The 23,692-nt window shown below is 52.4% G+C and overlaps 1 protein-coding gene across 4 annotated transcripts in view; it reads left to right on the top strand.

The window, feature by feature from the left end:
- LOC141101075 (connector enhancer of kinase suppressor of ras 2-like) overlaps window positions 1-23,692 on the top strand; it is a 527,280-nt gene that overhangs the window by 496,883 nt on the left and 6,705 nt on the right. For 3 of the 4 annotated variants that reach the window (XM_073589901.1, XM_073589904.1, XM_073589903.1), the window contains 3 exons: window positions 21,184-21,254; window positions 22,507-22,610; window positions 22,866-23,373. In XM_073589901.1, coding sequence (XP_073446002.1) covers window positions 21,184-21,254; window positions 22,507-22,610; window positions 22,866-23,373 — 683 coding nt within the window. The remainder of the gene's footprint in view (window positions 1-21,183; window positions 21,255-22,506; window positions 22,611-22,865; window positions 23,374-23,692) is intronic. The other variant, XM_073589902.1, reaches the window with a different exon arrangement.

Here is a 23,692-nt window from a genome sequence, read left to right as displayed (position 1 = left end):
ACTGGTGGCACTGTATGTGGGGGACCACTCCAGGCACTGTATATAAGGAAGCACTCTCCTGGAGCTGTATATGGGGGAGCACTCGTGGCACTGTATGTGGGGGACCACTCCAGGCACTGTATATAAGGAAGCACTCTCCTGGAGCTGTATATGGGGGAGCACTTGTGGCACTGTATGTGGGGGACCACTCCAGGCACTGTATATAAGGAAGCACCCTCCTGGAGCTGTATATGGGGGAGCACTCGTGGCACTGTATGTGGGGGACCACTCCAGGCACTGTATATAAGGAAGCACTCTCCTGGAGCTGTGCATGGGAGGCAGCACTCTTCTGGCACTGTATGTGGGGGACCAATCCTGGCACTGTATATAATGAAGCACTCTCCTGGAGCTGTGCATGGGTGGCAGCACTCTTCTGGCACTGTATGTGGGGGACCACTCCAGGCACTGTATATAAGGAAGCACGCTCCTGGAGCTGTGCATGGGAGGCAGCACTCTTCTGGCACTGTATGTGGGGGACCAATCCTGGCACTGTATATAAGGAAGCACGCTCCTGGAGCTGTATATGGGGGAGCACTGGTGGCACTGTATGTGGGGGACCACTCCTGGTACTGTATATAAGGAAGCACGCTCCTGGAGCTGTGCATGGGAGGCAGCACTCTTCTGGCACTGTATGTGGGGGACCACTCCAGGCACTGTATATAAGGAAGCACTCTCCTGGAGCTGTATATGGGGGAGCACTCGTGGCACTGTATGTGGGGGACCACTCCAGGCACTGTATATAAGGAAGCACTCTCCTGGAGCTGTGCATGGGAGGCAGCACTCTTCTGGCACTGTATGTGGGGGACCACTCCAGGCACTGTATATAAGGAAGCACGCTCCTGGAGCTGTGCATGGGAGGCAGCACTCTTCTGGCACTGTATGTGGGGGACCAATCCTGGCACTGTATATAAGGAAGCACTCTCCTGGAGCTGTGCATGGGTGGCAGCACTCTTCTGGCACTGTATGTGGGGGACCACTCCAGGCACTGTATATAAGGAAGCACGCTCCTGGAGTTGTGCATGGGAGGCAGCACTCTTCTGGCACTGTATGTGGGGGACCAATCCTGGCACTGTATATAAGGAAGCACGCTCCTGGAGCTGTATATGGGGGAGCACTGGTGGCACTGTATGTGGGGGACCAATCCTGGTACTGTATATAAGGAAGCACGCTCCTGGAGCTGTGCATGGGAGGCAGCACTCTTCTGGCACTGTATGTGGGGGACCACTCCAGGCACTGTATATAAGGAAGCACTCTCCTGGAGCTGTATATGGGGGAGCACTCGTGGCACTGTATGTGGGGGACCACTCCAGGCACTGTATATAAGGAAGCACTCTCCTGGAGCTGTGCATGGGAGGCAGCACTCTTCTGGCACTGTATGTGGGGGACCACTCCAGGCACTGTATATAAGGAAGCACGCTCCTGGAGCTGTATATGGGGGAGCACTGGTGGCACTGTATGTGGGGGACCACTCCAGGCACTGTATATAAGGAAGCACTCTCCTGGAGCTGTATATGGGGGAGCACTGGTGGCACTGTATGTGGGGGACCACTCCTGACACTGTATATAAGGAAGCATTCTCCTGGAGCTGTATATGGGGGAGCACTGGTGGCACTGTATGTGGGGGACCATTCCTGACACTGTATATAAGGAAGCACTCTCCTGGAGCTGTATATGGGGGAGCACTGGTGGCACTGTATGTGGGGGACAATTCCTGGCACTGTATATAAGGAAGCACTCTCCTGGAGCTGTATATGGGGGAGCACTGGTGGCACTGTATGTGGGGGACCATTCCTGACACTGTATATAAGGAAGCACTCTCCTGGAGCTGTACATGGGGGAGCACTGGTGGCACTGTATGTGGGGGACCACTCCTGACACTGTATATAAGGAAGCACTCTCCTGGAGCTGTGCATGGGAGGCAGCACTCTTCTGGCACTGTATGTGGAGGACCAATCCTGGCACTGTATATAAGGAAGCACTCTCCTGGAGCTGTGCATGGGTGGCAGCACTCTTCTGGCACTGTATGTGGGGGACCAATCCTGGCACTGTATATAAGGAAGCACTCTCCTGGAGCTGTGCATGGGAGGCAGCACTCTTCTGGCACTGTATGTGGAGGACCAATCCTGGCACTGTATATAAGGAAGCACGCTCCTGGAGCTGTATATGGGGGAGCACTGGTGGCACTGTATGTGGGGGACCACTCCTGGTACTGTATATAAGGAGGCACTCTCCTGGAGCTGTATATGGGGGAGCACTGGTGGCACTGTATGTGGGGGACCACTCCTGACACTATATAAGGAAGCACTCTCCTAGAGCTGTATATTGGGGAGCACTGGTGGCACTGTATGTGGGGGACCACTCCTGACACTGTATATAAGGAAGCACTCTCCTGGGGCTGTATATGGGGGAGCACTGGTGGCACTGTATGTGGGGGACCACTCCAGGCACTGTATATAAGGAAGCACTCTCCTGGAGCTGTATATGGGGGAGCACTGGTGGCACTGTATGTGGGGGACCACTCCTGACACTGTATATAAGGAAGCACTCTCCTGGAGCTGTATATGGGGGAGCACTGGTGGCACTGTATGTGGGGGACCATTCCTGACACTGTATATAAGGAAGCACTCTCCTGGAGCTGTATATGGGGGAGCACTGGTGGCACTGTATGTGGGGGACCATTCCTGACACTGTATATAAGGAAGCACTCTCCTGGAGCTGTATATGGGGGAGCACTGGTGGCACTGTATGTGGGGGACCACTCCTGACACTGTATATAAGGAAGCACTCTCCTGGAGCTGTATATGGGGGAGCACTGGTGGCACTGTATGTGGGGGACCATTCCTGACACTGTATATAAGGAAGCACTCTCCTGGAGCTGTATATGGGGGAGCACTGGTGGCACTGTATGTGGGGGACCATTCCTGACACTGTATATAAGGAAGCACTCTCCTGGAGCTGTATATGGGGGAGCACTGGTGGCACTGTATGTGGGGGACAATTCCTGGCACTGTATATAAGGAAGCACTCTCCTGGAGCTGTATATGGGGGAGCACTGGTGGCACTGTATGTGGGGGACCATTCCTGACACTGTATATAAGGAAGCACTCTCCTGGAGCTGTACATGGGGGAGCACTGGTGGCACTGTATGTGGGGGACCACTCCTGACACTGTATATAAGGAAGCACTCTCCTGGAGCTGTATATGGGGGAGCACTGGTGGCACTGTATGTGGGGGACCACTCCTGGCACTGTATATAAGGAAGCACGCTCCTGGAGCTGTATATGGGGGAGCACTGGTGGCACTGTATGTGGGGGACCACTCCTGACACTGTATATAAGGAAGCACTCTCCTGGAGCTGTATATGGGGGAGCACTGGTGGCACTGTATGTGGGGGACCACTCCTGACACTGTATATAAGGAAGCACTCTCCTGGAGCTGTATATGGGGGAGCACTGGTGGCACTGTATGTGGGGGACCACTCCAGGCACTGTATATAAGGAAGCACTCTCCTGGAGCTGTATATGGGGGAGCACTGGTGGCACTGTATGTGGGGGACCACTCCTGACACTGTACATAAGGAAGCACGCTCCTGGAGCTGTGCATGGGAGGCAGCACTATTCTGGCACTGTATGTGGGGGACCACTCCTGGCACTGTATATAAGGAAGCACTCTCCTGGAGCTGTAAATGGGGAAGCACTGGTGGCACTGTATGTGGGGGACCACTCCTGACACTGTATATAAGGAAGCACTCTCCTGGAGCTGTAAATGGGAGGCAGCACTCTTCTGGCACTGTATGTGGGGGACCACTCCAGGCACTGTATATAAGGAAGCACTCTCCTGGAGCTGTATATGGGGGAACACTGGTGGCACTGTATGTGGGGGGACCACTCCTGGCACTGTATATAAGGAAGCACTCTCCTGGAGCTGTATATGGGGGAGCACTGCTGGCACTGTATGTGGGGGACCACTCCTGACACTGTATATAAGGAAGCACGCTCCTGGAGCTGTGCATGGGAGGCAGCACTCTTCTGGCACTGTATGTGGGGGACCACTCCTGGCACTGTATATAAGGAAGCACTCTCCTGGAGCTGTATATGGGGGAGCACTGGTGGCACTGTATGTGGGGGACCACTCCTGGCACTGTATATAAGGAAGCACGCTCCTGGAGCTGTGCATGGGAGGCAGCACTCTTCTGGCACTGTATGTGGGGGACCACTCCTGACACTGTATATAAGGAAGCACGCTCCTGGAGCTGTATATGAGGGAGCACTGGTATCACTGTATGTGGGGGACCACTCCTGGCACTGTATATAAGGAAGCACTCTCCTGGAGCTGTATATGGGGGAGCACTGGTGGTACTGTATGTGGGGGACCACTCCTGACACTGTATATAAGGAAGCACTCTCCTGGAGCTGTATATGGGGGAGCACTGGTTGCACTGTATGTGGGGGACCACTCCTGACACTGTATATAAGGAAGCACTCTCCTGGAGCTGTATATGGGGGAGCACTGGTGGCACTGTATGTGGGGGACCACTCCTGACACTGTATATAAGGAAGCACTCTCCTGGGGCTGTATATGGGGGAGCACTGGTGGCACTGTATGTGGGGGACCACTCCAGGCACTGTATATAAGGAAGCACTCTCCTGGAGCTGTATATGGGGGAGCACTGGTGGCACTGTATGTGGGGGACCACTCCTGGCACTGTATATAAGGAAGCACGCTCCTGGAGCTGTGCATGGGAGGCAGCACTCTTCTGGCACTGTATGTGGGGGACCACTCCTGACACTGTATATAAGGAAGCACGCTCCTGGAGCTGTATATGAGGGAGCACTGGTGGCACTGTATGTGGGGGACCACTCCTGGCACTGTATATAAGGAAGCACTCTCCTGGAGCTGTATATGGGGGAGCACTGGTGGCACTGTATGTGGGGGACCACTCCTGACACTGTATATAAGGAAGCACTCTCCTGGAGCTGTATATGGGGGAGCACTGGTTGCACTGTATGTGGGGGACCACTCCTGACACTGTATATAAGGAAGCACTCTCCTGGAGCTGTATATGGGGGAGCACTGGTGGCACTGTATGTGGGGGGACCACTCCTGGCACTGTATATAAGGAAGCACTCTCCTGGAGCTGTATGTGGGGGACCACTCCTGACACTGTATATAAGGAAGCACGCTCCTGGAGCTGTGCATGGGAGGCAGCACTCTTCTGGCACTGTATGTGGTGGACCACTCCTGGCACTGTATATAAGGAAGCACTCTCCTGGAGCTGTATATGGGGGAGCACTGGTGGCACTGTATGTGGGGGACCAATCCTGGCACTGTATATAAGGAAGCACGCTCCTGGAGCTGTGCATGGGAGGCAGCACTCTTCTGGCACTGTATGTGGGGGACCACTCCTGGCACTGTATATAAGGAAGCACGCTCCTGGAGCTGTGCATGGGATGCAGCACTCTTCTGGCACTGTATGTGGGGGACCACTCCTGACACTGTATATAAGGAAGCACTCTCCTGGTGCTGTATATGGAGGAGCACTGGTGGCACTGTATGTGGGGGACCACTCCTGGCACTGTATATAAGGAAGCACTCTCTTGGAGCTGTATATGGGGGAGCACTTGTGGCACTGTATGTGGGGGACCACTCCTGACACTGTATATAAGGAAGCACGCTCCTGGAGCTGTATATGGGGGAACACTGGTGGCACTGTATGTGGGGGACCACTCCTCACACTGTATATAAGGAAGCACGCTCCTGGAGCTGTATATGGGGGAGCACTGGTGGCACTGTATGTGGGGGACCACTCCTGACACTGTATATAAGAAAGCACTCTCCTGGAGCTGTATATGGGGGAGCACTGCTGGCACTGTATGTGGGGGACCACTCCTGACACTGTATATAAGGAAGCACTCTCCTGGAGCTGTATATGGGGGAGCACTGGTGGCACTGTATGTGGGGGACCACTCCTAGCACTGTATATAAGGAAGCACTCTCCTGGAGCTGTATATGGGGGAGCACTGGTGGCAATGTATGTGGGGGACAATTCCTGGCACTATATATAAGGAAGCACTCTCCTGGAGCTGTATATGGGGGAGCACTGGTGGCACTGTATGTGGGGGACAATTTCTGGCACTGTATATAAGGAAGCACTCTCCTGGAGCTGTATATGGGGGAGCACTGGTGGCACTGTATGTGGGGGACAATTCCTGGCACTGTATATAAGGAAGCACTCTCCTGGAGCTGTATATGGGGGAGCACTGGTGGCACTGTTTGTGGGGGACAATTCCTGGCACTGTATATAAGGAAGCACGCTCCTGGAGCTGTATATGGGGGAGCACTGGTGGCACTGTATGTGGGGGACCACTCCTGGCACTGTATATAAGGAAGCACACTCCTGGAGCTGTATATGGGGGAGCACTGGTGGCACTGTATGTGGGGGACCACTCCTGGCACTGTATATAAGGAAGCACACTCCTGGAGCTGTGCATGAGAGGCAGCACTCTTCTGGCACTGTATGTGGGGGACCACTGCTGGCACTGTATATAAGGAAGCACTCTCCTGGAGCTGTATATGGGGGAGCACTGGTGGCACTGTATGTGTGGGACCACTCCTGAAACTTTATATAAGGAAGCACTCTCCTGGAGCTGTATATGGGGGAGCACTGGTGGCACTGTATGTGGGGGACAACTCCTGACACTGTATATAAGGAAGCACTCTCCTGGAGCTGTATATGGGGGAGCACTGGTGGCACTGTATGTGGGGGACCACTCCTGACACTGTATATAAGGAAGCACTCTCCTGGAGCTGTATATGGGGGAGCACTGGTGGCACTGTATGTGGGGGACAATTCCTGGCACTGTATATAAGGAAGCACTCTCCTGAAGCTGTATATGGGGGAGCACTGGTGGCACTGTATGTGGGGGACCACTCCTGACACTGTACATAAGGAAGCACTCTCCTGGGGCTGTATATGGGGGAGCACTGGTGGCACTATATGTGGGGGACCACTCCTGACACTCTATATAAGGAAGCACGCTCCTGGAGCTGTATATGGGGGAGCACTGGTGGCACTCTATGTGGGGGACCACTCCTGACACTGTATATAAGGAAGCACTCTCCTGGAGCTGTATATGGAGGAGCACGGCTGGCACTGTATGTGGGGGACCACTCCTGACACTGTATATAAGGAAGCACTCTCCTGGAGCTGTATATGGGGGAGCACTGGTGTCACTGTATGTGGGGGACAATTCCTGGCATTGTATATAAGGAAGCACTCTTTTGGGGCTGTATATGGGGGAGCACTTGTGGCACTGTATGTGGGGGACCACTCCTGGCACTATATATAAGGAAGCACTCTCCTGGAGCTGTATATGGGGGAGCACTGGTGGAACTGTATGTGGGGGACCACTCCTGACACTGTATATAAGGAAGCACTCTCCTAGAGCTGTATATGAGGGAGCACTGGTGGCACTGTATGTGGGGGACAATTCCTGGCATTGTATATAAGGAAGAACTCTCCTGGAGCTGTATATGGGGGAGCACTCGTGGCACTGTATGTGGGGGACCACTCCTGGCACTGTATATAAGGAAGCACTCTCCTGGAGCTGTATATGGGGGAGCACTGGTGGCACTGTATGTGGGGGACCTCTCCTGGCACTGTATATAAGGAAGCACGCTCCTGGAGCTGTGCATGGGAGGCAGCACTCTTCTGGCACTGTATGTGGGGGACCACTCCTGGCACTGTATATAAGGAAGCACGCTCCTGGAGCTGTATATGGGGGAGCACTGGTGGCACTGTATATGGGGGACCACTTCTGGCACTGTATATAAGGAAGCACTCTCCTGGAGCTTTATATGGGGGAGCACTGGTGGCACTGTATGTGGGGGACCACTCCTGACACTGTATATAAGGAAGCACGCTCCTGGAGCTGTATATGGGGGAGCACTGGTGGCACTCTATGTGGGGAACCACTCCTGACACTGTATATAAGGAAGCACTCTCCTGGAGCTGTATATGGGGGAGCACTGGTGGCACTGTATGTGGGGGACCACTCCTGGCACTGTATATAAGGAAGCACGCTCCTGGAGCTGTATATGGGGGAGCACTGGTGGCACTGTATGTGGGGGACCACTCCTGGCACTGTATATAAGGAAGCACGCTCCTGGAGCTGTATATGGGGGGAGCACTGGTGGCACTGTATGTGGGGGACCACTCCTGACACTCTGTATAAGGAAGCACGCTCCTGGAGCTGTATATGGGGGAGCACTGGTGGCACTGTATGTGGGGGACCACTCCTGACATTGTATATAAGGAAGCACTCTCCTGGGGCTGTATATGGGGGAGCACTGGTGGCACTGTATGTGGGGGACCACTCCTGACACTCTATATAAGGAAGCACGCTCCTGGAGCTGTATATGGGGGAGCACTGGTGGCACTGAATGTGGGGGACCACTCCTGGCACTCTATATAAGGAAGCACGCTCCTGGAGCTGTATATGGGGGAGCACTGGTGGCACTGTATGTGGGGGACAATTCCTGGCACTGTATATAAGGATGCACGCTCCTGGAGCTGTATATGGGGGAGCACTGGTGGCACTCTATGTGGGGGACCACTCCTGACACTGTATATAAAGAAGCACTCTCCTGGAGCTGTAAATGGAGGAGCACTGCTGGCACTGTATGTGGGGGACCACTCCTGACACTGTATATAAGGAAGCACTCTCCTGGAGCTGTAAATGGGGGAGCACTGGTGGCACTCTATGTGGGGGACCACTCCTGACACTGTATATAAGGAAGCACTCTCCTGGAGCTGTAAATGGGGGAGCACTGGTGGCACTGTATGTGGGGGACCACTCCTGACACTGTATATAAGGAAGCACTCTCCTGGAGCTGTATATGGGGGAGCACTGGTGGCACTGTATGTGGGGGACCACTCCTGACACTGTATATAAGGAAGCACTCTCCTGGGGCTGTATATGGGGGAGCACTGGTGGCACTGTATGTGGGGGACCACTCCTGACACTCGATATAAGGAAGCACGCTCCTGGAGCTGTATATGGGGAGCACTGGTGGCACTGTATGTGGGGGACCACTCCTGACACTGTATATAAAGAAGCACTCTCCTGGAGCTGTATATGGAGGAGCACTGGTGGCACTGTATGTGGGGGACCACTCCTGACACTGTATATAAGGAAGCACTCTCCTGAAGCTGTAAATGGGGAAGCACTGGTGGCACTGTATGTGGGGGACCACTCCTGACACTGTATATAAGGAAGCACTCTCCTGGAGCTGTATATGGGGGAGCACTGGTGGCACTTTATGTGGGGGACCACTCCTGACACTGTATATAAGGAAGCACTCTCCTAGAGCTGTATATGGGGGACCACTGGTGGCACTATATGTGGGGGACAATTCCTGGCATTGTATATAAGGAAGCACTCTCCTGGAGCTGTATATGGGGGAGCACTCGTGGCACTGTATGTGGGGGACCACTCCTGGCACTGTATATAAGGAAGCACTCTCCTGGAGCTGTATATGGGGGAGCACTAGTGGCACTGTATGTGGGGGACCACTTCTGGCACTGTATATAAGGAAGAACTCTCCTGGAACTGTATATGGGGGAGCACTGGTGGCACTGTATGTGGGGGACCACTCCTGGCACTGTATATAAGGAAGCACGCTCCTGGAGCTGTGCATGGGAGGCAGCACTCTTATGGCACTGTATGTGGGGGGACCACTCCTGGCACTGTATATAAGGAAGCACGCTCCTGGAGCTGTATATGGGGGAGCACTGGTGGCACTGTATGTGGGGGACCACTCCTGGCACTGTATGTAAGGAAGCACTCTCCTGGAGCTGTATATGGGGGAGCACTGGTGGCACTGTATGTGGGGGACCACTCCTCTCACTGTATATAAGGAAGCACGCTCCTGGAGCTGTATATGGGGGAGCACTGGTGACATTGTATGTGGGGGACCACTCCTGGCACTGTATATAAGGAAGCACTCTCCTGGAGCTGTATATGGGGGAGCACTGGTGGCAATGTATGTGGGGGACAATTCCTGGCACTGTATATAACGAAGCACTCTCCTGGTGCTGTATATGGGGGAGCACTGGTGGCACTGTATGTGGGGGACAATTCCTGGCACTGTATATAAGGAAGCACTCTCCTGGAGCTGTATATGGGGGAGCACTGGTGGCACTGTATGTGGGGGACAATTCCTGGCACTGTATATAAGGAAGCACTCTCCTGGAGCTGTATATGGGGGAGCACTGGTGGCACTGTATGTGGGGGACAATTCCTGGCACTGTATATAAGGAAGCACTCTCTTGGAGCTGTATATGGGGGAGCACTGGTGGCACTGTATGTGGGGGACCACTCCTGACACTGTATATAAGGAAGCACGCTCCTGGATCTGTATATGGGGGAGCACTCGTGGCACTGTATGTGGGGGACCACTCCTGGCACTGTATATAAGGAAGCACGCTCCTGGAGCTGTATATGGGGGAGCACTGGTGGCACTGTATGTGGGGGACAATTCCTGGCACTGTATATAAGGAAGCACTCTCCTGGAGCTGTATATGGGGGAGCACTGGTGGCACTGTATGTGGGGGACAATTCCTGGCACTGTATATAAGGAAGCACTCTCCTGGAGCTGTATATTGGGGAGCAGTGGTGGCACTGTATGTGGGGGACCACTCCTGACACTTTATATAAGGAAGCACTCTCCTGGGGCTGTATATGGGGAGCACTGGTGGCACTGTATGTGGGGGACCACTCCTGACACTCTGTATAAGGAAGCACGCTCCTGGAGCTGTATATGGGGGAGCACTGGTGGCACTCTATGTGGGGGACCACTCCTGACACTTTATATAAGGAAGCACTCTCCTGGAGCTGTATATGGGGGAGCACTGGTGGCACTGTATGTGGGGGACCACTCCTGACACTGTATATAAAGAAGCACTCTCCTGGAGCTGTATATGGAGGAGCACTGGTGGCACTGTATGTGGGGGACCACTCCTGGCACTGTATATAAGGAAGCACTCTCCTGGAGCTGTATATGGGGGAGCACTGGTGGCACTGTATGTGAGGGACAATTCCTGGCACTGTATATAAGGAAGCACTCTCCTGGAGCTGTATATGGGGGAGCACTGGTGGCACTGTATGTGGGGGACAATCCCTGGCACTGTATATAAGGAAGCACTCTCCTGGAGCTGTATATGGGGGAGCACTGGTGGCACTGTATGTGGGGGACCACTCCTAGCACTGTATATAAGGAAGCACTCTCCTGGAGCTTTATATGGGGGAGCACTGGTGGCACTATATGTGGGGGACAATTCCTGGCACTGTATTTAAGGAAGCACTCTCCTGGAGCTGTATATGGGGGAGCACTGGTGGCACTGTATGTGGGGGACCACTCCTGACACTGTATATAAGGAAGCACTCTCCTGGAGCTGTATATGGGGAAGCACTGGTGGCACTGTATGTGGGGGACCACTCCTGGCAATGTATATAAGGAAGCACTCTCCTGGAGCTGTACATGGGGGAGCACTGGTGGCACTGTATGTGGGGGACCACTCCTGGCACTGTATATAAGGAAGCACTCTCCTGGAGCTGTATATGGGGGAGCACTGGTGGCACTGTATGTGGGGGACCACTCCTGACACTGTATCTAAGGAAGCACTCTCCTGGAGCTGTAAATGGAGGAGCACTGGTGGCACTGTATGTGGGGGACCACTCCTGGCACTGTATATAAGGAAGCACTCTCCTGGAGCTGTATATGGGGGAGCACTGGTGGCACTGTATGTGGGGGACCACTCCTGGCACTGTATATAAGGAAGCACGCTCCTGGAGCTGTATATGGGGGAGCACTGGTGGCACTGTATGTGGGGGACCACTCCTGGCACTGTATATAAGGAAGCACGCTCCTGGAGCTGTATATGGGGGAGCACTGGTGGCACTGTATGTGGGGGATCACTCCTGACACTGTATATAAGGAAGCACTCTCCTGGAGCTGTATATGGGGGAGCACTGGTGGCACTGTATGTGGGGGACCACTCCTGACACTGTATATAAGGAAGCACTCTCCTGGAGCTGTATATGGGGGAGCACTGGTGGCACTGTATGTGGGGGACCACTCCTGACACTGTATATAAGGAAGCACTCTCCTGGGGCTGTATATGGGGGAGCACTGGTGGCACTGTATGTGGGGGACCACTCCTGACACTCTGTATAAGGAAGCACGCTCCTGGAGCTGTATATGGGGGAGCACTGGTGGCACTGTATGTGGGGGACCACTCCTGACACTGTATATAAGGAAGCACTCTCCTGGGGCTGTATATGGGGGAGCACTGGTGGCACTGTATGTGGGGGACCACTCCTGACACTCTATATAAGGAAGCACGCTCCTGGAGCTGTATATGGGGGAGCACTGGTGGCACTGAATGTGGGGGACCACTTCTGGCACTGTATATAAGGAAGCACGCTCCTGGAGCTGTATATGGGGGAGCACTGGTGGCACTGTATGTTGGGGACCACTCCTGACACTCTATATAAGGAAGCACGCTCCTGGAGCTGTATATGGGGGAGCACTGGTGGCACTGAATGTGGGGGATCACTCCTGGCACTGTATATAAGGAAGCACGCTCCTGGAGCTGTATATGAGGGAGCACTGGTGGCACTGTATGTGGGGGACAATTCCTGGCACTGTATATAAGGAAGCACGCTCCTGGAGCTGTATATGGGGGAGCACTGGTGGCACTCTATGTGGGGGACCACTCCTGACACTGTATATAAGGAAGCACTCTCCTGGAGCTGTATATGGAGGAGCACTGCTGGCACTGTATGTGGGGGACCACTCCTGACACTATATAAGGAAGCACTCTCCTGGGGCTGTATATGGGGGAGCACTGGTGGCACTGTATGTGGGGGACCACTCCTGACACTCTATATAAGGAAGCACGCTCCTGGAGCTGTATATGGGGGAGCACTGGTGGCACTGTATGTGGGGGACCACTCCTGACACTGTATATAAAGAAGCACTCTCCTGGAGCTGTATATGGAGGAGCACTGGTGGCACTGTATGTGGGGGACCACTCCTGACACTGTATATAAGGAAGCACTCTCCTGGAGCTGTAAATGGGGGAGCACTGGTGGCACTGTATGTGGGGGACCACTCCTGACACTGTATATAAGGAAGCACTCTCCTGGAGCTGTATATGGGGGAGCACTGGTGGCACTTTATGTGGGGGACCACTCCTGACACTGTATATAAGGAAGCACTCTCCTAGAGCTGTATATGGGGGAGCACTGGTGGCACTATATGTGGGAGACAATTCCTGGCATTGTATATAAGGAAGCACTCTCCTGGAGCTGTATATGGGGGAGCACTCGTGGCACTGTATGTGGGGGACCACTCCTGGCACTGTATATAAGGAAGCACTCTCCTGGAGCTGTATATGGGGGAGCACTAGTGGCACTGTATGTGGGGGACCACTCCTGGCACTGTATATAAGATAGCACTCTCCTGGAACTGTATATGGGGGAGCACTGGTGGCACTGTATGTGTGGGACCACTCCTGGCACTGTATATAAGGAAGCACGCTCCTGGAGCTGTGCATGGGAGGCAGCACTCTTATGGCACTGTATGTGGGGGGACCACTCCTGGCACTGTATATAAGGAAGCACGCTCCTGGAGCTGTATATGGGGGAGCACTGGTGGCACTGTATGTGGGGGACCACTCCTGGCACTGTATGTAAGGAAGCACTCTCCTGGAGCTGTATATGGGGGAGCACTGGTGGCACTGTATGTGGGGGACCACTCCTGACACTGTATATAAGGAAGCACGCTCCTGGAGCTGTATATGGGGGAGCACTGGTGACACTGTATGTGGGGGACCACTCCTGGCACTGTATATAAGGAAGCACTCTCCTGGAGCTGTATATGGGGGAGCACTGGTGGCAATGTATGTGGGGGACCACTCCTGACACTGTATATAAGGAAGCACTCTCCTGGAGCTGTATATGGGGGAGCACTGGTGGAACTGTATGTGGGGGACAATTCCTGGCACTGTATATAAGGAAGCACTCTCCTGGAGCTGTATATGGGGGAGCACTGGTGGCACTGTATGTGGGGGACAATTCCTGGCACTGTATATAAGGAAGCACTCTCCTGGAGCTGTATATGGGGGAGCACTGGTGGCACTGTATGTGGGGGACAATTCCTGGCACTGTATATAAGGAAGCACTCTCTTGGAGCTGTATATGGGGGAGCACTGGTGGCACTGTATGTGGGGGACCACTCCTGACACTGTATATAAGGAAGCACGCTCCTGGAGCTGTATATGGGGGAGCACTCGTGGCACTGTATGTGGGGGACCACTCCTGGCACTGTATATAAGGAAGCACGCTCCTGGAGCTGTATATGGGGGAGCACTGGTGGCACTGTATGTGGGGGACAATTCCTGGCACTGTATATAAGGAAGCACTCTCCTTGAGCTGTATATGGGGGAGCACTGGTGGCACTATATGTGGGGGACAATTCCTGGCAATGTACATAAGGAAGCACTCTCCTGGAGCTGTATATGGGGGAGCACTGGTGGCACTGTATGTGGGGGACAATTCCTGGCACTGTATATAAGGAAGCACTCTCCTGGAGCTGTATATGGGGGAGCAGTGGTGGCACTGTATGTGGGGGACCACTCCTGACACTTTATATAAGGAAGCACTCTCCTGGAGCTGTATATGGGGGAGCACTGGTGGCACTGTATGTGGGGGACCACTCCTGACACTGTATATAAAGAAGCACTCTCCTGGAGCTGTATATGGAGGAGCACTGGTGGCACTGTATGTGGGGGACCACTCCTGGCACTGTATATAAGGAAGCACTCTCCTGGAGCTGTATATGGGGGAGCACTGGTGGCACTGTATGTGAGGGACAATTCCTGGCACTGTATATAAGGAAGCACTCTCTTGGAGCTGTATATGGGGGAGCACTGGTGGCACTGTATGTGGGGGACCACTCCTGACACTGTATATAAGGAAGCACGCTCCTGGAGCTGTATATGGGGGAGCACTGGTGGCACTGAATGTGGGGGACCACTCCTGGCACTGTATATAAGGAAGCACGCTCCTGGAGTTGTATATGGGGGAGCACTGGTGGCACTGTATGTGGGGGACAATTCCTGGCACTGTATATAAGGAAGCACTCTCCTGGAGCTGTATATGGGGGAGCACTGGTGGCACTGTATGTTTTGACCACTCCTGGCACTGTATATAAGGAAGCACTCTCGTGGAGCTGTATATGGGGGAGCACTGGTGGCACTGTATGTGGGGGACAATTCCTGGCAATGTATATAAGATAGCACTCTCCTGGAGCTGTATATGGGGGAGCACTGGTGGCACTGTATGTGGGGGACAATCCCTGGCCAGTATATAAGGAAGCACTCTCCTGGAGCTGTATATGGGGGAGCACTGGTGGCACTGTATGTGGGGGACCTCTCCTAGCACTGTATATAAGGAAGCACGCTCCTGGAGCTGTATATGGGGAAGCACTGGTGGCACTGTATGTGGGGGACCACTCCTGGCAATGTATATAAGGAAGCACTCTCCTGGAGTTGTATATGGGGGAGCACTGGTGGCACTGTATGTGGGGGACCACTCCTGACACTGTATATAAGGAAGCATTCTCCTGGAGCTGTATATGGCGGAGCACTGGTGGCACTGTATGTGGGGGACAATTCCTGGCACTGTATATAAGGAAGCACTCTCCTGGAGCTGTATATGGGGGAGCACTCGTGGCACTGTGTGTGGGGGACCACTCCTGACACTGTACAGTATATAAGGAAGCACTCTCCTGGAGCTGTATATGGGGGAGCACTGGTGGCACTGTATGTGGGGGACCACTCCTGGCACTGTATATAAGGAAGCATTCTCATGGAGCTGTATATGGGGGAGCACTGGGGGGACAATTCCTGGCACTGCATATAAGGAAGCACTCTCCTGGAGCTGTATATGGGGGAGCACTGGTGGCACTGTATGTGTGGGACCACTCCTGACACTGTATATAAGGAAGCACTCTCCTGGAGCTGTATATGGGGGAACACTGGTGGCACTGTATGTGGGGGACCACTCCTGACACTGTATATAAGGAAGCACTCTCTTGGAGCTGTAAATGGGGGAGCACTGGTGGCACTGTATGTGGGGGACCACTCGACACTGTATATAAGGAAGCACTCTCCTAGAGCTGTATATGGGGGAGCACTGGTGGCACTGTATGTGGGGGGACCACTCCTGGCTCTGTATATAAGGAAGCACTCTCCTGGAGCTGTATATGGGGGAGCACTGGTGGCACTGTATGTGGGGGGCCACTCCTGGCACTGTATATAAGGAAGCACGCTCCTGGAGCTGTATATGGGGGAGCACTGGTGGCACTGTATGTGGGGGACCACTCCTGACACTGTATATAAGGAAGCACTGTCCTGGAGCTGTATATGGGGGAGCACTGGTGGCACTGTATGTGGGGCACAATTCCTGGTACTGTATATAAGGAAGCACTCTCCTGGTGCTGTATATGGGGGAGCACTGGTGGCACTGTATGTGAGGGACTACTCCTGGCACTGTATATAAGGAAGCACTCTCCTGGCACCGTGTATAAGGGAGTACTCTGCTGGTACTGTATGTGGGGGACAACTCCTAGCACTGTGAATAGGGGAGCATTCTGCTGGTGCTGTATATAGAATCATAGAATCGTAGAGTTGGAAGGGACCTCCTGGGCCATCTGGTCCAACCCCCTGCTCAAAGCAGGATTTGCTAAATCATCCCAGTCAGATGTCTGTCCAGCCTCTGTTTGAAGACTTCCATTGAAGGAGAACTCACCACTTCTCGTGGCAGCTTGTTCCACTCATTGATCACTCTAACTGTCAAAAAGTTTTTTCTAATATCTAATCTGTCTCCTCCCATTCAGTTTCATCCCATTGCTTCTAGTCTTTCCTTGTGCAAATGAGAATAAAGTTGATCCTTCTACAATGTGACAGCCCTTTAGATGTTTGTAGACAGCTATTAAGTCTCCTCTCAGTCTTCTCTGGAGGAGCACTGCTTGTACTGTATATGGGGGAGCATTCCTGACACTGTATATAAGGAAGCACTCTTCTGGTGCTGTGTGTGGGGGAGCTCTCTGCTGGTGCTGTATATGGGAGAGCACATTGCTGGTGCTGTATATGGGGGACTATTGCTGGCGCTGTATATGGGGGAGGTCTACTGGTGCTGTATATGGGGGAGCATTACTGACGCTGTATATGGGGGAGCGCTTTGCTGGGACTATATATGGTGGAGCTCTCTGGTGGCGCTGTATATGGGGGAGCGCTTTGCTGGGGCTATATATGGTGGAGCTCTCTGGTGGCGCTGTATATGGGGAACTTCTCTACTGGTGCTGTATATGGGGGAGCATTGCTGGAGCTGTATATGGGGAAGCTCTCTACTGGTGCTGTATATGGGGGAGCATTGCTGGTGCTGTATATGGTGAAGCACACTCTGCTGGTGCCGTATATGGGGGAGCCCTCTGCATGTGCTGTATATGGGGGAGCAATGCTGACGCTATATATGGGGGAGCACTTTGCTGGGGCTATATATGGTGGAGCTCTCTGGTGGCGCTGTATATAGGAGAGCACTCTGCTGGAGCTGTATATGGGGGAGCTCTCTGCTGGTGCTGTATATGTGGAAGTTCTCTACTGGTGCTGTATATGGGGGGAGCATTCCTGGCGCTGTATATGGGGAGCTCTCTGCTGGCGGTTTATATGGGGAATCTAGAATATGTCCTCAATGAATAAATAGAAAAGCAAAGATCTGTTGCCACCTACTGGACTAGTTTCAGAATACATTGATAACCGCCCACCACTTAATGGATATATCTAGTAGCAATCAGGACACCAATAAAGACAACACTTTTCTAAACGAGACCAAGTGCTCAGAAAGTGCTAATATCTGATTACATGTAAATCATGGTAATATCACAGGAGAATGCGACTGGTGCAACATCAATATGGCAGGCGACCCTGGCAGATAGTCTTAGGCCGGAGTCACACTGGAGAGAAATACGGATGAGTGAGAGGCGTAAAAACCACGCATTACACACGGACCAATGATTCTCTATGGGGCAGCTCCCATCAGCCGTATATTTCTCGCGCGTATTCTACGGTCCGTGCCAATCGCAGCATGCTGCGATTGTCCACATACTACGTCCGTAGTACGCCAATGCAAGTCTATGGATGCGCTAAAAATACGCATTACACACGGACCACACATGTGACTTGCGAGAAATACGCACCAGGTGTCTTTTAGCAAAGCCGGCAATTCATTGCACTATACAGTAAACTCACACTGACAGGTTTAATAAAGAAACAAAAGAATAGATATAGACACATAGAAAACATATATATATTTCATAGAGTTCTACATAGCAGAATAGCCCCTAATTCAATTGCCGGCTTTTGTGAAATCATTCCCCAACCCGACATGAAATGACACATGGTTTACATACAGTAAGCCATTTCACTTCATGTTTTTTTTTTATATGTCTTTCACTAGTAATTAGATGAGGGTTTGTTTGTAAAATTTGGCAGGTGTTAATTTAAGGGGTTAATTCATTGTAAAAAATTACGTCGGCTCCTGCGGTAATTTGTCAACCAGAGAGGTAAAGCAGGTGATTAGGGCAGATTTTAATAGCCTTGAGAGGGACCATTGTTTTTGCCCCCCCCCCGGCTACAAAAATCTGTCCCCGACACCCCAGAAAAGGATCTTTAAGATGCGCCTTTTCTGGCACTTATCCTCTCTATTCCCATTGCCCTGTCAGGGAGTCCTCAGCTGACCTGAGGTGAACTGATGAGCGTTGGAAAAAAAGTCAGAAACTTTTTGTGTCTCTATGACATGTATGTATGTATGTATGCGTATATATATATATGTGTGTGTATATATATATATATATGCATTCTATGTGTCTATATCTATTCTTTCATTTCTTTATTAAAACTGTCATAGGGCTCCATTATATGTCCATTTTGCAAGCCTGTGAGAAAATCTCGCCATACGGATTACATACGGATGCTTACATGCGCAAAATACGCGACCACACCTTGCTTACGAATGACATACGGAGCACTATTTAGGGGACATTTCTCCGTATTACGCATGTAAACTACGGACCGTATTTTGCGTCGGTTAGTGTGACCCCGGCCTAATACTAAAGAAATGACCCGTCAGTTATTGAAAATACAAAATATATCAATATAAGGCCACATGCACACTTTGAGTATTTGGTTAGTTTTTTACCCCAGTATTTGTAAGCCAAAACCAGGAGTAGGTGATAAATACAGAAGTGGTGCAAATGTTTCTATTATGCTTTTCCTCTGACCGTTCCACTCCTGGTTTTGGCTCACAAATACTGGGGTAAAAACTCACCAAATACTGGATGTGTGCATGTGGCCTTATAAGCTGAGACATATGGCGCAGATACAAGTCTGTTGTTGATGTGTATATATATTGTATCGTGTTGTCACAGTAATCCACGTACAGTCGCTATAACTTTAGAATGAGCCCTGGTTGGCACATCCCAATATTCACACTGTGATCTAACGCCCCCAACATTTACAATCTGAGCATGAGGTTCTTAGTGTAACATCCAGCTCAGACTGTGTGAAGCCGCTGCCATATCATGGCAAACCTCTCAAGGGGCTTGGGAATGAAAGGTCCCCACGACTCTGGGCCGCACCACCTCACAGCACCCATATCCACACGACTTCGGTCCACTCCGCCCCACAGCACCCATGTCCCCATGACTCTGGGCCGCGCCGCTCCACAGCACCCATATCCATTCCCCACGACTCCGGACCGCGTCGCCCCACGGCACCCATGTCCCCACAACTCCGGGCCATGCCGTCCCACAGCACCCATGTTCCCATGACTCCAGGTCACTCCACCTCACAGCACCCATGTCCTCACGACTCCAGGCCGCACCGCCCCACAGCACCCATGTCCCCACGACTCCAGGCCGCTCCACCCCACAGCACCCATGTTCCCACGACTCAAGGCAGCACCGCCCCACAGCATCCATGTCCCCATGACTCCAGGCCCTCCACCCCACAGCTCCCATGTCACCAGACTCCAGGCCGCTCCACCCGACAGCATTCATGTCCTTACGACTCCCGGCCGCACCGCCCCACAGCACCCATGTCCCCAAGACTCCGGGCCATGCCCCATAGCACCCATGTTCCCACAACTCCAGGCCACGCCACCCCACATCACCCTTGTCTCCACGACTCCAGGCCGCGCCGTCCCACAGCACCCAGGTCCGCACGACTCCAGACAGCGTCGCTCCACAGCACCCATGTTCCCACGACTCAAGGCAGCACCGCCCCACAGCATCCATGTCCCCATGACTCCAGGCCCTCCACCCCACAGCTCCCATGTCACCAGACTCCAGGCCGCTCCACCCGACAGCATTCATGTCCTTACGACTCCCGGCCGCACCGCCCCACAGCACCCATGTCCCCAAGACTCCGGGCCATGCCCCATAGCACCCATGTTCCCACAACTCCAGGCCACGCCACCCCACATCACCCTTGTCTCCACGACTCCAGGCCGCGCCGTCCCACAGCACCCAGGTCCGCACGACTCCAGACAGCGTCGCTCCACAGCACCCATGTCCCCACGACTCCAGGCCACGCCACCCCACATCACTCATGTCTCCAAGACTCCAGGCCATGCCATCCCACAGCTCCCATGACTCAAGGTCGCGTCACCCCACAGCATCCATGTCCCCACAACTGCAGGCCACGTCGTCCCACAGCACCCATGTCCCCAGGACTCCAGGTCACTCCGCCCAACAGGCACAATACCACAGCACCCAAGGCCGCCACACAGCACCAACACCAGGGTATGGATGTACTACGCTCACCGTCCAAATCTCTCAGAATGTGAACTGAGGGGCTCGGAGGCAGAACCCCATGTGCACTCTCCTGATAATTTATTAACAATGAGACCAAATAAAACAAAATGAGAGGGCGCCATGTGCTACAAGCGGATAGCGGTGCAGGGAGCGAGCACGGCCTTGTGCGCTTACAATCTAATGGCTTCATCATGTCCCCTGTAGATGGATGAATCGCCTCGGCCTCGCTGCCATCGGGTACACACCAGATGAAAAGGACATCAGACCCAATGAAGGTAAAATAATCCTTTACACATCATTCCAGAAATGTTCGTGCTTGTCACTGACTACGGACATGTCTACAACCGATGTCCCCGGAGCTGTCACTGCAGATTCTGCCGCTCACGTCTCCTCTGATGGGTCTATAACAGCGGGAAGCAGCACAGTCATTACTCTGAAGTCATTTAGCCGGGGAGGGCAACCTTTGGCCACTGTTTAGCCCCCACCCATCTCTTGTAATTATTACAATGTGGCCCTCCGACCTGAAGAGCGTGCGCGGTTCTGTTTTACTGTGGATCGATCACCAAATTTCACAATACGAACTGTATAAATTATTAAGTGGACATCTTGGCCCTGATGGGGCTGGTACACTTACTTTGAAAGACCATGTGATAATGGTTCAATAATACTGATCACAAAATGGGCATTTGACAAGTCCAACTAGAACTCAATATTAGGGGAACCTTTTAAAAAATAAATAAATAAGCAGCTCTTTTATCATGGTAAGTACACAAGCCTCTCAGGTCTAAGGCTACTTTCACACTTGTGTTTTTTTGCGCTGCGTGCACAATGCAAACGCGCATAAAAAAACGCATCATGCGTTTTTAATGTGTTTTCTTGTTTTTTTGCGCATGGTTTTTACCTAAAAACCTATGCGTTTTTAAACGCATGACCATGCGCACGTCAGCGCCCCCATAGACTTTAATGTGTTTTTGGGTGAATTCCGTGCGCATTGCATGTGCATGCGTTTTTTTGAGACAGGTCGGACACACAAAAAATGCAACAGGTTGCATTTTGTGCGCCTGGGCGCACACTAAAAAAAAACGCATGCAAAGGCATGACAATGCGCACCCATGTTAAATATAGGAAAAAACCGCATGCGCATGTTTGCGCAAAAACGCAGCGCAAAAAAACGCAAGTGTGAAACCAGCCTAAGAGACCTATTTAATAACAAAGACAATTTCTATTCTTAAAGGGTTTTCCACTTTTAGAAAATTGGACACCAAACATTTCCATTAAAGTAAAATATGCATTTGCTCCTCTCCAGTGCTATGGTCTCTGTGTTTGGCTGCAGAGGTTATGTGGAAATCAGCACTGCAGCCAAACAAAGGCCTGGAACAGTGACAGGGAGCTCGCAGTAAAGCAGGGGAGGGCCAACTTTTCTAAATGTGGAATACCTCTTTAAATCTGGTGACCTATCAACTTTACTGTCCATCCAGAGGTTCATCAGGATGACTGAACATGCAGTAACGCTGTCTCTGTCATTAGCAGATTATTGGAGTGAAAGTGACCAGGACGACATCGATGGGTCCATGACTTTAAAACAAGAACCTCAGACGACCGTGAGCGACAACTACCATCGCAACTCCTCAGTGAGTGCACAGGATTATGAGGGTGGATGTGCCAGTGAGCCTTTTATCAGACATAATGGGGGGTCTCTATCATTATCTCCATGTCATGCTTCATATCGGACCCTTGGTTTGGCAGGATCTGATTTCTGTCACTGCTGATACAATGTATCAAATGTGTATACGATTATACATGTGTAGTGGTTGTCTGGGCACCGCTGGGTTTTGGGTGCAGTTGCTCTGTTTCCAGGATAATTTCTTCTTCTTCTGGTTTTCCAGGTGAATTCCTCTAGTCCGTTTCCAGAACAGAAGCATGGACGCCACTTCTCCAGTGAATCCACCTACTCCCACTCCTCCGCTGAAGACTCCAGGCCGGACGCACTGAGCAGCACACACTCCTCCGGCTGTCGGCCCACGTTCCGGGAGCGGCGGTCCTGGCAGGATCTTATAGAAACCCCTCTGACCAGTTCAGGACTCCACTTCCTCCAAACCGTCCCCCCAGACCCTGAATATGTAGCTGGACGGACAGGAATGTCCCCGGAAAGGAGAAGACAGGCGACGCTACCGGTCCAGAGGCGCCACAACCATGAACGAGATGGGCCCTTTCCACTGGCAGAATGTCCCAGGGGCCACATGGTGCACACAAGGACGCAGAAACAGCGCAGCCAAAGTCTGCCCAGAAATCGAGACGCCAGAGGGAAAAACCGTAACAAGAACACGGGCCTGTTAGAGGAGAAGCCTGAGGAGGAGCAACTGAAGAGGAAGCACAGCAGCTCCAGCAAAGAAGGTGAAGAACAACAACCTGTGTATATGGCCGCCTGTACAGGGTGTATGGCAAAGGCCTGGGAGCACGCATCACCGGGTGACACTGGAGCACCGGCCCGCCATATCATATGGGATTATCCATTATGTGCCTTATAAAAGGGCAGGGCTGGTGATATTTATACTTCCAATATCAAGAAGACCTAAGACCAGATCACAAAATTAACTGAAGACCCCAGACTAGACCTACTAAAATTAAAAAGGCCCCAGAGCCTTTATATCAGAACGTTTAAATATATTCAGACTCCAAACTGGAGTCTTATATTAATATCAGACCCCAGACT

Source organism: Dendrobates tinctorius, unplaced genomic scaffold (genome assembly GCF_039654945.1).
Source record: "Dendrobates tinctorius isolate UK_male_01 unplaced genomic scaffold, ASM3965494v1 ptg000114l, whole genome shotgun sequence".
NCBI lineage: Eukaryota > Metazoa > Chordata > Amphibia > Anura > Dendrobatidae > Dendrobates > Dendrobates tinctorius.
This window is presented reverse-complemented; position numbering and strand designations above follow the sequence as displayed.